Raw genomic sequence first — 14419 nt, 5'->3', positions numbered from 1 at the left:
TCTCTCTCTCTCTCTCTCTCTCTCTCTCTCTCTCTCTCTCTCTCCCCTCTGCTCTGTCTCTCTCTTTCTCCCTCTCTCTCTCTCTCTCCCCCCTCAAATCTTTTTAATGATTACATTTAAACAAAATTCGAAAAGCTTTGGGAAAAGAATGATATATTCACCAAAGAAGTTGATGTAGAATTGCTCTAAAGTTTAAATCCCTATGCTTTGACTCCCCAACTATGTTTCACAGACTAACAATGTCCTAGTCAAGTAGTACAGGCATACTTTGTTTTACTATGTTTCACTTTATTGTGCAGACAGACTTCATAATAACCTAGACAGACTTATATAAATTGATGCTGAATGAGAGGAGCAGAAGCAGGAGAATTTTGTACATAATTACAGGCATATCATATCTGTGATGACTAACTTTGATAGACTTGGCTCCTCTCAGTAATGCAAAGTTGTAAGACAACTCCGAAAGACTCATGATGGAAAGGGATATCCACATCCAGAGAAAGAACTATAGAGTCTGAATGCAAATTGAAGCAAATTACTTGCTCTCTCTCTCTCTTTTGTGTTTGTTTTGTTTTGTTTCATTCCTTCTTTTTCATTGTTTATTCCATTAGTTATAATTCTTCTTTATAACCTGACTAATGTTTAATGTAAAGGTATTTGTAGAACCTATGTTGTACTGCATGCCGCCATGTAGGAAGTGGGGGTATGAGAGGGAGGGGAAGAAAATTTGGAACTCAAGGGATTGTGAAACTGAATGTTGTAAATAAAAGTAAATAATTTTTTTTAATTGAAGGTTTGTAACAACCTGGGTCAAGGAAATCTATTGGCACCATTTTTCCACTAGCAAGTGTTCACATTGCATCTCTGTGTCATATTTTGGTAAGAATCCATTAATACTGCAAACATCATTGCTGCTTTATTTTAAGAAATTGCCACAGCCACCCCAATCTACAGCAACCACTACCCTGATCAATCAACACCCATCAACATCAAGGTAAGATCCTTCACCAATAAAAAGATTATGATTCACTAAAGATTCTAATGAGAGTTACCATTTTTTAGCAATAAAGTATATTTAATTAGATTATATACATTGTTTCTTTAAACATAATACTATTGCACACTTAACAGACTACAGTATAACATAAATATAACTTTTATATGCACTGGGAAAGCAAAAACCCATGTGACTCACTTTGTTGCAATATTCACTTTCTTGCAGTGCTCTAGAACCAAAGCCACAGTATTTCCAAAGTAGATATGACTATACCTGAATGGAAATACTGCTTTTATTCCTGCCGAGTAGCCATCTAGCATTCATTTATACATCTCCAGTGCAAGGAAACTCATGACCTACTGAGGCAGTCTATTCCTCTTCTGGATAGATCTAATTGTCAGCAATTAATTAATCTAATTGTCTTGAATTGAATCAAAATCTGCCTCTCTACAGCTTCTACCCATTGCCCTTTATTCTGATTTCTGGGGTAAAGTAGTACATGTCTAATTCTTCTTCCACTTGACCAACTTTCAAACACTTGAAGATGGCAATTGTGCCCTTCTGATGTATAAAAGTCTTCTCTTCACAAGACTACATATCTTTTCTATGGTGTTCCCTTCTGGTCAGCCTCCTTAGAGATTCAAGCTCTTCAGAGGCAAGGACCCTGTTTTCTTCCTGTGTATGCTCATATGTCTAGTGTAGTGCCAGGAACACAAAATGCATAAAAAAGATAATGTCCAGTTAACATTCCCCCTCCATTGTACTTGGGGGAGTTCACAGAAAATGATGTTCACAGCCAAAGTCAAAGTCAGGGTATTAGAGGAAGTAAAGTCAATTTTTATGTCTTTGAGAGCTCACACATTACAAATACTAACTGGGAGAAAGAGGCCAATAAGAAGTCAAAATATTCCAGACTGCTATGACTCCTGGGTTAAACAGCTGAGTTTCTAGAGTTTTTGGAGTCCAGGGTTCTGACTCCAATGGGAGAAAGATAGTGGGAGAAGAGTGTCACAAAATGTCTTCATATGATCTGTAGAGAGAGCAAAAATAAATATCCCTCTGAGTCAAGATAAAAGTATTCTCCTGGTGATAAGCAGGAATGTATACTGGGAAAAAACATGAAGGAGAAGAGAGATTGAAAGAAGAGTAGGAAGAAAAGTAGAGATAATTGGGCGAGTGAAAACAGATAGACTCACCTTTGCTGATTCTTCCAACAGATGACTCCAAATACTAACGAAATCACCAGCACTACAATCACAGCTGAGATCCCCAGAGCCGTGGGCCATGTAGAGCTCTTGACTAGACATGGGGGATATTAGTATGTAAGGACCTTAAACTGGGATCTTTCCTCTATCCTATCCTCCTAGAATTCCTTATGCCCCTCCACCCTAAGTCTGTGACCTCCATCCCCTTCCCTTTTAGGCCCAAGGTCCCTTTCTTTCAATCCCTCCTAGGTCCAAATTTCCATGTTTTCCTCCCTCCTGCATCTAGGATTCTCCATCCTCTTCTCTTCCCAGTCTTGTGACCATGCCCTTTACTCCCTTCTTCTATACTCTAGCACCACTTTCTTCCCATTCCCCATTTCTCACCCCAGTATCTGATGAGGTCCTGGCCACCAAGACTACTGTGTTCTACCCTGCAAGCCAGACCGGTTGTTTTTCCAGCTTCCACATTGAGAATAACTTGAAGATACCATGTCCCATCTGAATTTGGTAGAAGGTCGCCTGTCTGAGTTCCTGGTTGCTCCTGTCCATTCTTTATCCAAGTCACCCTCACCGATTTTGGATAGAATCCTGAGACATGACAAAGTAGTTTCAGCTGCCCTGGAACATGGGTGGGGCTACTTGACAACCAGACTTCTGGCCTAACTATAAGACAGGGAGAAGAGAGTTTCATGTAAGGATTCATAAAGTCACAGGATAATAGTATTCAGAGCTAGAACTGACTTTTGAGATCATCTGGGCTAGTCTCATAATTTTCATAGATTCAGAAACCAAGGCCCAGAAAGTTAGTGGGGTGTGTCAAGGTTAATAGGGATTAAGGAACAGATAGATATGATATGAACCTAGAATCCTTAAATTTCAAATTCTTTCCCCCATGTGAAGATAGAAAATCCCACAACAGTATTCTACTCCACATTTCTTTATTCATAAGCCCAGCTCACACTTAATCCCCACCAACTATGCTTATGTTGACTCTTTCTCTATTACTTAAAAAATTATGGGTATTTGGGAAAACCGGAAAGCAGGATGGCAGAAATTGTGTTTATATCAGCATCTTATGCCACATACCATGATAAGCTCAAAATGGATGATGAATATTTTTAAAAGATAATTTTAGGGGCGGCCAGGTGGCTCAGCGAGTAAGAGCACCGGTTTCGGTTTCAGTGTTGGGACGACCTAGAGATCGAATCCCAGGCTCAGACACTCAGCACCACACCCAGAAATAACTGGCCAGGTAACCTTGAGCAAGTTACTTAACCCCAATTGCTTAAAAAAAAAAAAAGAAAAGAAAAGAAAACCCGGGGCGGCCAGGTAGCACAGCGAGTAAGAGCACCGGCTCCAGTGTTGGGATGACCTGGATCAAATCCCGGGCTCAGGCACTCAGCACCACACCCAGAAATAACTGGCCGTGTAACCTTGAGCAAGTTACTTAACCCCAACTGCTTAAAAAAAAAAAAAAAGATAATTTTAATATATTTCATTTTTTACATTACTGACATTTCTTTTTGTATCCCTCCCTCTACACCTTCCTGACAGTCATCCTTTGTAATATACTTTTAAAAAAGGATTAAGAGAAAAAATAAAGCAATCCTAATCAAATTTTTTAATGGTGTATACAATGGACCTGAACCTCTGCAACAAAGCATGGGAAAGATGTTTTCTCAAACCTCTTTTTTTGGCGGTCCAGCTCGTTCTTGGATTTCACAACACTGAGTTTGTTTGTTTGTTTTTTCATTTATATTTTTCATCATTATTTATGTTGTTTTCCTGGCTCTGCTTATTTTACTCTGCATCAGCTCATATAAATCTGTTCATGCCTCTCTATAGATGTATGATATTTGTTGTTTCTTACAGAACAGCAATTTCTATTACATGTTTGTACCACTATTTGTTTGTTTTAACAGATACTCTTTCCAGGTCTTTGATACTCCCAAAAAATATTGTTATAAAATATTTTGATGTATATGGAAACATTCTTTGTCAATGACCTCCTTAAAACAGATGCCTAGTGGTGTCAAAGGATCATTTTATTTGTATAATTCCAAATTGCTTTCCAGAATGGTAGGACCAGTTTATAGCTGCATAAACAATGTGTTAGTATCTTTCCACAACCCCTCCATCATTGACTCTTCTCATCTTTTGTCATTTTTTTTTGGTCATCTCAGTTTACTAGGTGTAAGGTGAAACCTCAAGATCCTTTTCATTTGTATTTCTTTTATTATTAATGATTTGGGAAAATGTTAAATATGGTTATTAATAGTTTACAATTCTCCTTTTGAAAACTGTTCAGTGTTCTTTGACCACTTTTGTCTTGGAGAATTGCATTTGCTCTTAAAATTTCTGTTAGTGGTCTACAGATTTTGCAGATCAAATTTTTATCAGAAGTATACAACACAAAGATAAAAACTTTCCACAGTCAACTTATTCCTCTTTTATCCGACATGCATTAATTTTAAATTTTTTTCAATTTTAAATAATCAAATCACCTATTTTAGCATTTAAAATGCTATCCCTTGTTTAGTTACATAAAGTGTCCTTTACTCACAGAAATGAATTGTGAATGATCTTTATTTACTGTAGAAAACAGTATAAATATATGCTTTAAATCTAATTTATTCCAGACTATTCTCCAGTTTTTCTAGAAATTCTTATCAAAGGCAGAGCATTTTCCTATGTAATTCATGTTTGGGGGGTGAGGGAGGTTTTTTAATGCAAATTTTTTTAGTTTAATAATTTCTGATTCTTCCTTGTCTAGCTGGCTCCAATAATTTACTTTTTAAAATGTTTTTAACTAGTACTAAGTGGTTGTGATGACTGCTATTTTGCAATAGTTGGAAGTCTAAAATCACTATTCCTCCTTCCTTACTTTTTCGTTATTTCCCTTGATATTCTAGATTTTTTTTCTGCTCCAAGGAAATTATGCTATTATTTGTGTCTAGTTATTGTTTTGGTCTATAAAGTAAGTATCCTTTTGGTAGTCTGATTTGTACAGCAAGAAATCTATAAATTAACTTTGGTAGTAATGACATATTTATCAAATTAGTATGGCCCAGCCATGAGCACTAAATATCCCATGACATATATAAGCATTCCTTTGCATTTTGTAACTGAATCAATACATGTACTAGATGTTGTCTTATAGACTGATTTCTAAATATTTTATGTATTTTGTAGTTACTTTGAGTGAGACTTCCCTATCTATTACTGCCTACTTTATATAGAAATCCAATTGATTTTGTAGTTTTATTTTGTAGCCTTCAACTTTCCTAAAGGTATTAATTATTTCAATTAGTTTCTTTGGTAAATCCTTAGATTTCCTAAGTAAACCATTATTTCATCAGCAAATAGGGATAGTTTCTTCTCTTCACTGACTATCTTTATGTATTTAATATGTTTATCTTGTCTTATTGCTATTACTAGCACTTCAAAAACTATTTCAAATAATAGCAGGCAAAGGAAGCAACCTTTTCCTCTTTTGTGCTTATTTTGGGGTTATTTTGTTGGTTTTTATAATTTATTAAGTGCATATTCAAAAAATCCATATTCAGTTCTTAATTCTTCCTTTTTCTATTGTGTAAATATATGTTTTAAGGATTTATTTTTTTCCTTCTGATAGCTTTAGCCATATCCCAAACATTCAAGTATATTTGCTCTTATCTTTCATATTTCTATTATCTTTCACATAAACATTATTTTTTCTATTATTTGTTTTTGACCAACTAGTTATTTTTGGATTTCATTTTTAAGTTAGTAAGGTTTGAGTAAGATGTAAAAAGACTGGAAAGTTAACCATATTATGATGGGCTATCTCCAATTTGAAATGTCCCATAGGAAAATACTTGGTGATGCAGAATGAGGATTCAGGAGAGAGATTAGAGCTGATGTCCAACTCTGGAAGTCATCAATCTGGATTTGATAATTAAACCTATGGAAGTTGATGACATCAACCAGGGAATATATATAGAAAAGACAAAAGAAGACAAAGCCTTTGGATACATTTATAATTAGGGAGTGTGATATGGAGGATTAGCAAACAAAGGATAAGAAGAAATGGTTGGACAGGTATAATGGCAAGCACAGAAGTAGTTCACACCTTGTTTCAACTATTGAATTACTACCTCATTTCAGTTCAACTTTCTTTCGAGCCTTACATCAAGTCCGTTAAGAAACAGAATGTGTGAACCCCACAATGTGTGAATGTTAGAACTCATGAACTCCTGCAACAGGAAGGGGAGGAGCTAATGACCATATATAAGGAGGATTTCCAGGTTAGAGACAGCAGAACTGAGAAGAGGACTCTTGTGGTGGCACAGTCAAGAAGGAGAAAACTTGTGGTGTCCTGGCACTCTGTTTGTCTGCTCTGTGTTGATGTTTGTTTGTGATACTTTGTACAGAAGCCCTGGGACCTTACTGGAAGCCCTGAAAGAGGATTTTCTGGTTGTATGGTTACAGAAGTTCTGGAGGAGAGTTTCGGAGGTCCTGGGACTTTACTGATGATTTGTGCTGACCTCCTGGACCTTGTTTGTGGGTCTGTGTTGATTTCTATGTTGATGATTTGTGTTGAGTTCTAAGACTTTGCTGGTAGGTATGAGTTGATTTCACAGGCAGATAGTGAATTGGTGATGGTGCCAGGAATGTGTATGAATATTATTGTGGCTCTGTCAAGCTTTGTCTTCCCAGAAAAAGGAACTGTGAAGGACTTGAGGTAGGCTGAATTCTGTGAACTTCAATATGGAATGAGAACTGGACAAAGAATGGACAAGGAATTGGACAAGGAACTGGGAGCTGCCTACTTTTGAACCCAGGTGACAGTTGGAGCTGGGACCATGGAAAAAGAAACATGGAAACTGAGAGCCAGCCTCGAGTCAAGCTGAAAGAAGACTTTATTTGGATACCATTTACTGACTTAGAAGATTATGATTTACTGTGATCTAGGGGTGGAGAACTATGACTTGTGTACTTTGTGATTAAATTAAGGATTTTGTGATTGCCTAAATGATTGTACTTTGTTGAAAACTATGTGACCACTTTGGTGAAAACTATGTGGCCATTTTAGTGATAAGTTGTTGAGTTGTGACAAGATAACTGCTTATTTTGATTTTCTGTGATAAGTTGTAACATTGTGAATGCTGTATTTTGATTTTCTATGAGTGTTTTGCTCTGATTTGTTATTGAATAAATAGAGAGTTCACTATACTACATAATCAGCACCTTGAAAGCTGTTCACAGAAGCAGTCCTCTGGAAAGCTGCTCATGCTTTGCTTTATAACAGGTAAGAGGAGAACCAGAAGAGAATAGTGTCATAAAAACCCACAAAAGAGAAAATACCCAGGAGCAAAAAGTGGTCAATAGTGTCAAATGTAACAAAGATGATGGAGTCTAGCCACTACCTCCAACCCCAATCTACCCATTGCACCCACCCCCAATATCCCAATTTCCTCATATTCCTCACTGCCTCATTAGAACAGGAGAAGTGTCCATGAACTCGTGCCTCACTAGAACAGCAGATGTGTCAACCATATCCATCTAGTTTTAGACAGAGACACAATAGCCAGTCAGCCCTTTTGCCCCAAACAGTAGTGCAATAGCCAGCCAATCAGAAAGCAGCACCAACAGGACATAGAGCACAATGTTTAACCATGAAATCACAGTCTAAGTGTACACCTGCATGGTAATAACAAAGAACTGCCCTGAGATGAACTTATGATGTAGAGATGCTTATTATAATACCATTATCATACATAAATTCCCCCCCAAGTGGGCTTTTGGGTATGCATTCTGGGAGCAACATGTGCAGCTCCACCAAGGCTAGAGCCCCTCCAATATTAGCAAATCCCTCCTATATTTTAATATTCATATATTCTGTAATAATATAATTGCATCTTTTGCTCTATAAAAAAATCTGTCTTGCTCTGCTAAGCTGCTGATTCCTTTTTGGAGCATAGCCAACTTTCTGAGAGGCATAACTCTCAATAAATGCTTTTACTCAGATTGGAAATGATCTGAGTCTGTGAATTCTTTCAGGATGACCCTGCAACACACCTTGAACCTCAAGAGATCAAAAAGAATGAGTTTAAGAGATACCTCATGACTTTGAAGAGAGAAGTTTCAGTTGAGCAAGGAGGAAGTCAGAAGCAAGGTAGTAAAGGGGAAAGAAATGTGAGAGGAGGAAGTAGAAACAAGGAATATAAAAAGAATTTTTCAAAATGCTAAGAAAATTTCTAAAATGTTCACATCCTTTGCCCCTGAGACCCTTCAGCTAGGCACAGACTTCAAGGAGATTAACAATAAAAACAAAGATAACATATACACCTAAATATTTATAACAGCACTTTTTTGTAGTAGTAAGAACTAGAGGGAGATAGGGGGCAGAGTCAAGATGGTGTATTAGAAACAGGACTTCCGCAGGGCTCCAGCTTCCACCTCCCCCAATTCATGTAAAAGGGGACTCTGAACAAACTTTGGAGCTACAGAATCCACAAAATGACACAGAGAAGCTAACCTTCCACTGAGGACAGCCTGACAGGCTGGCAGTAATTGGCCAGCACAGCACTCTGAGAGCCAAGCCCAGCCCCACACAAGGCAGAGGTTTTAGCCCTAGGGTGGGCCTGACCAACCACTGGCTGGAGGGACTTCAGGCCACCAGCAGATGTGGCTGTTTCCAGAATTATCAACACATAGATGCCAAGGACAAAGTGAGAGGTCAGTGCAGTGTGGACTTTGGGATCCCAGTACTTGGGAATGCAGTTGGCCTTTGCCCCTGGGGAGAGAAGCTGCTAAGGTACCGCAGCCATGCAGCAGCCCCCACATGGCAGCTTCAGTTCCTAGCCTACAGAGTGTAGGGGGACCAAGTGACCAGTCTGAGGGGTAATCACTCTTACTTTAATCTGCTTGGATCTGGATTGCCATCTAGGGTGGAGGTCCTAGGGTGTGCAACCAGCTTGCCAGAGTGTGTGGAGGTTTCTGAGAGGGCACCCAACTAATACCTTTGGCAGCTGAGAAAACCCCAGCATTTGGGATAAAGCTCCCCTGTCTGGTTGCAGAGTCCTACTATGGCAAAAAGCCCAGGGGTCAAGTGATTGAGTAGCAATATGAGCAGGTAAAGGAAGCAAATAAACAGAGCAACGAACTTTACACTCCTATTTTGGCGACTAAAAGGATCAAAGCATGAAACAAGAGGAAGACAGTGAAGTCAGAACTCCTGCACCAAAAACTTCAAAGGAAAATACAAGCTGGTTATGGGTCAAAGAAGACCTTAAGAAGCAGATAAGAGAAGTGGAGGAAAAATTGGGAAGAGAAATGAGAATGATGCAAGAAATGTATGAAATGAGAATCAACAGCCTGACAGAGGAAAATAACACCTTATAAAACAGACTAGCTCAAATGGCAAAAGAGGCTCAAAAAGGCAATGAGGTGAGGATTGCCTTAAAAAGCCAAATTTACCAGGTGGAAAAAGAATCTCAAAAGCTCACTGAAGAGAATCATTCCTTCAGAATTAGATTGGAGCAAATGGAAGCTAGTGACTTTATGAGAAATCAAGATGCTGTTAAACAGATCCAAACAAATGAAAGAATAGAAGGCAATGTGAAATATCTCATGGGAAAAAACACTGACCTGGAAAATAGATCCAGGAGAGATAATTTAAAATTATTGGACTACCTGAAAGCCATGCTCAAAGAAAGAACCTAGAAATCATCCACCAAGAAATTCTCAAGGAATTGAGATGTTTTAGAACCAGAGGGCAAAATAGAGGTCAAAAGAATCCACTGATCACCTCCTGAAAAAAAATCCAAAAAAAAAAAAACTCCTAGGGATATTATAGCCAGGTTCTGGAATTCCCAGATCAAGGAGAGAATATTACAAGCAGCCAGGAAGAAACAATTTGAATATTGTGGAAACACAATCAGGATAACACAGGATCTGGCAGCTTCTACACTGAGGGATCGAAGGGCCTGGAATAGGATATTCTGGAGGTCAAAGGAGCTGGGATTAAAATCAAGAATCACCTACCCAGCAAAACTGAGTATCATGTTTCAGGGGAAAATATGGTCATTCAGTGGAATAGAGGACTTTCAAGTATTCTTGATGAAAAAACCAGAGTTGAATAGAAAATTTGACATTCAGATACAAGAAGCAAGAGAAGCATGAGAAGGTAAACAGGGAAAAGAAATCAAAAGGAACTATCAAAGTTGAACTATTTACATTCCTACATGAAAAAAACGATAATTGTAATTGATAAAACTTTTCTCAGTATGAAAATTCTTGAAGGGAATAGAAATATTATAGGAATATATAGAAAATATATAGGAATATATATATATAGAAATATATATAGGAGGGTATATGGGCATATGAATACATATGTCAATGTGTGTATATATGTTTACAGGTATACATAGATAAAGGGCACAGGACCAATTTAATAGGAAGGGATGATACTTAAAAGGTGAAATTAAGAGGTGAGAGAGGAATATAATGAGACAAGATGGGGAGAGACAGAATGGGGTAAACTGTCTCATATAGAAGAGGCAAGGGAAAATGGGTACAATGGAGGGGAAGAACAGGAAGGCAAAAGGGAATGGGTCAACCTTATTCTCATTGAATTTGGCTCAAGGAGGGAATGACATACATACTAAATAGGGTATCTCACCCTGCAGGAGAGTAGGGGGGAAGGGGATGAGGGGGGACGATGGAAGGAAGGGCAGGCTGGGGGGAGGGAAGTTGGAAGCACCCACTTTTGAAAAGAGACAGGATCAAAGTAGAGAATAGAACAAGTGGGAGGTGGGATAGGAGGGAGGGAAATATAGGCAGTCTTTTACAATGTATCTACTATGGTAATGTTTTGCATAGCTATACATGTACAACCTATACTGAATTGCTTATCTACCCAGTAAGGGTGGGTGACAAGGGAGGAAGGGAATGAATCTGGAATTCAAAGTTTTAAAATCAAATGTTTAAATATATATACTATTATTAATAAGATTTTACATGTAACTGGGAAAGAAGATATACAGGAACTGGGGAATAGAGATCTACCATGCCCTACTGAAAAAATCAAAGTGGGTAAGGGAGAAGATATGGGAGGGAGCAGATTGGAGGAGAGGATATCCTGTGAGACCACTATTTTCGGTCGGTGGGTAGGGGAAAAATGGTGAGAAAATTTGTAACTCAAAATCTAGCGGAAATGAATGATGTAAACCAGAAGTTAATAAAGCATTTGAAAAAATAAAAAAGAACTAGAAACAGCACAGGTGGTCATCATTTGGGGAATGGCTAAATGTAAAAGAATATTATTGCACTGTAAGAAACATTACGTAGGATAACTGCTGTGAAAAATGAGGAGACTTGTATGAATTGATGGAGTAAGGGGAGCCAAAAACAATGTACACAATTACTACAATGGTGATAGAAAGAACAGTCACAAAACAATTAAAACTGAATGCTGAGGAATAAAAATAACCAAGCATCAAAGTAGAGCCATGGGAAGGCACCTCCCCAACTTCTCTACAGAGATTACTTACAGATTTATCTCTGGAAAAGTAAGAAAGAGGGACTATATGAGAAAATTAGGTAACTTCAAAAAAACAAAAATATATAGTAAATTTTAAAACAATTTTAAAAACAATCCTGGCTGAAAAAAAAATTGTGAGGATTTGAGGATATGGCAGGAATAGGAAGGGGACTGAATCCCAGAGTTTTTATGATTGTGTTCTTGAGGTTTGGGAGGAGGAAACTTGTACTTAGGACTGACCTTGTTGTTCAATGTCTCTTCGTCCTGTGTCTAAAAGGCCAGCAAGGAACTGGGGAAGGGTGTGATTGAGTAAATTCTGTAACATGATCCGGGTGCCCTGGTCATGGTTAAGAATGCTGGAGATATTCTGGGATATACTTTCAGCCCCTGGAGAAGGCTTCCATGAATCTCCTTGGAAACTCATGAAGTCTGTTCCCCGAAATGCTACCTGGAAGAAGGTCACAGGGGATTTTTGGAAGTAGCTTGCTCTCACCTGGAGGACAAAAGGGTCTGAGGTGAAGGAAGGGAAAAAAGAGGAAAAAGTTTAGTTAGGGAGAGATAGAAGGCATTACATGTGGGGCGGAGAGAGGGTAGTGATGAGTGTGGGAAATAATTATGATCTCCCTTCTGTGCTCACAGGATTTTAATGGGGAAGAGACTCTAGAAATCATATGCAGAGGAGGAAATGAAGGTGCCAAAAGGGTAAATTACTTGCTTAATGTAATAGGAGTATCCATGAGATCATATGTCTTAAGTTAGAAAAGACCTCAGATTCTAACTTGTAAAACCCTCTCATTTTACAGATAAGGAAAATGAGGACCAGAGAGGTTAAATCATCTACCCAGAATCATACATGCAGTAACCACCTAAGGTAGGATTGTGAACCTAGTTTCCAATTTCTTTATCACATCCTTCTTAAGAGGACCTACAGAAAGCAGGTCTGACTTGAGAGTAAGTTAAGTCCCCTTTCCACTATCCTCTGCAGGTAAGACTGGAAATGAGGACAAAACAGGGTATGGAGAACGACAGGATCAGCCACAGGAAGAATAAAGATCAGTGGAAAGAAGATTGTCTCGACTTCCTCCAAGGTCAAGATCAAAATAAGCAATGGAGGAACCTGGGAGTTTTTTAGAGTGAGGGCAGGGAACCTGTGGATGGGGGAGTGGAAATAAGGATTCAGTGATGAAATAAATGTCATATCTTGAGGAGGAAGGGGACTCAAAGTACAAGGGGAGAATTCAACTAGAAGTTAAGAGTTTTAAGGGCCCACAATGCCTATCCCAATCTCTTCCTCCCCCCACTCCCAACAAACTTCTGAGATGAAAATAATGAGCTATGAGCATCCCAGACCCCCGAGACTCACATTCCAACCTGAAGACCTTAACAAAGTCTTGTACATCCCGTGTAAAACTGATCAGGAAGACCTCTGTAATTCTCCGAAGCCATTCCCAGCGTTCTGCATTGAAATGACCCCGAGCCCAGGGCAACAGGAAGCGAATGGTGTTAGTCTTGGGGTCCCACCTGTGGGTCTCCAGATCCCCGAGCCAGCCTGAGCCCAGGTGCTGAACCCAGCTGTGATTGAGGAAAGAGGAAATAAGATGGCATTGGAAAGTGAGGGGCTCCTGGGAAGCTGTGGGGAAAGAGGATAAGACAAAAGGTGGTTAAGTGGAGGAGAAAAGGTAAAAGCAGAAAGAAATGGAAAAGAGGAAAAAAAAATTGCAGTCTCTCTCCCTGCCTCCCCTCCAAAGAGGAAACTAAGTCTGGGAAAGAGTGATCTGCCCAGAAGTTTCCCAAAGGTATGGAAAGGTCGGGGGAGGGGCGTCCCTGGTCAGGGAAAGGAATAACCAATGCACCGCACATCTCTTGCCCACTCTGCCCTGTCTCCAATGATCAGGTCCCCTCTCTGTCCTGCGTGTCCCCCTCATTGCCCCCCAAATCAATTCTTTCTTACCTGTCCCTCCTCCCCATCCCTCAGAGAACCCCGGGAGCAGCAGCAGGAAGGCTAGACACTGGGACAGCATAGAGGCAGAGCAAATGCTCCGCAATGCTTTACTTCTGGGAGCTTCGGTATTGGCCACAAACCACGCCCTACCCTGGGTCTGATTTCCTTCTCCTAACTTAACCTTCTATGTACAGTTTAGCGAGTATGGTTTCTGACCTTGTGTCTTTGTCCTGGGGAAAGTTCAGTGGGGAGAAGAGGGGGGATTAGAGAAGGGAGCTGAGAGAACAGAGGGAAGCTTCTTTTTCTTTTTTTCTAGAAGTAATGAAATGTCCAGGAAAAAAGATATCACTAAAACCTATTTTAAAAAATAAAATAAAAACCATACCAGCTGGCTCACTTCCAGCTACATGTCCCAAGTCTCTCGAATGGGAGGTCCTTCCCGTCTCTGGGCTGTGCTCTGTCCTCTATTTTGTCTCCCCCGCCTCCCCAGCCCCTTATTTCCTCATCCTACCCACCCTGCCCCCTTGCAATTCTTATTTTCTGCTTCACCACTTGGATTGATTTCTCTTTAGTAACTCACTTTAACATTCATTTATTAAGAACATGGTGATGCAACATGACTAATGTGGAAATATGATTACATGATTGCATATGTATAACCTATATCAGATTGCTTGATGTCTTGGGGAGAGGGCATGGGAGGGGAGGGAGAAAAAGTTTGAAACTCCAAATCTTATAAAAAATTA

At 39.2% G+C, this 14419-nt stretch overlaps 1 protein-coding gene across 1 annotated transcript; it reads right to left on the bottom strand.

The window, feature by feature from the left end:
• Positions 1–166: 166 nt before the first annotated feature.
• LOC138141967 (antigen-presenting glycoprotein CD1d-like) lies at positions 167–13852 on the bottom strand. The gene is made up of 6 exons (XM_069062855.1): positions 13683–13852; positions 13095–13361; positions 11972–12241; positions 2587–2865; positions 2194–2296; positions 167–2027 (listed from the first exon to the last, which is right to left on the bottom strand). Exons 1-6 carry the CDS (start codon positions 13750–13752, stop codon positions 2006–2008), a joined length of 1011 nt encoding a protein of 336 aa, XP_068918956.1. The 5' UTR covers positions 13753–13852; the 3' UTR covers positions 167–2005.
• Between the last annotated feature and the right edge of the window lie 567 nt (positions 13853–14419).

The sequence above is a fragment of the Petaurus breviceps genome, unplaced genomic scaffold (assembly GCF_028583685.1).
Source record: "Petaurus breviceps papuanus isolate PSGF00001 unplaced genomic scaffold, PetGlider_PUasm1.0 90510, whole genome shotgun sequence".
NCBI lineage: Eukaryota > Metazoa > Chordata > Mammalia > Diprotodontia > Petauridae > Petaurus > Petaurus breviceps.
The sequence above is the reverse complement of the archived record's forward strand: the minus strand, read 5'-3'. Positions and strand labels throughout refer to the sequence as shown.

Bases quoted from the DNA above. Each gene is read 5' to 3' on its own strand.
- LOC138141967 (XM_069062855.1), bottom strand. From the start codon at position 13,752: ATGCTGTCCCAGTGTCTAGCCTTCCTGCTGCTGCTCCCGGGGTTCTCT. The intron at 12,242-13,094 runs GTGAGTCTCGGG...CCTTCACCTCAG, and splicing joins TAAGGTCTTCAGGTTGGAAT to ACCCTTTTGTCCTCCAGGTG. The intron at 2,028-2,193 runs GTGAGTCTATCT...CTCTCTCTACAG, and splicing joins TGTTGGAAGAATCAGCAAAG to ATCATATGAAGACATTTTGT.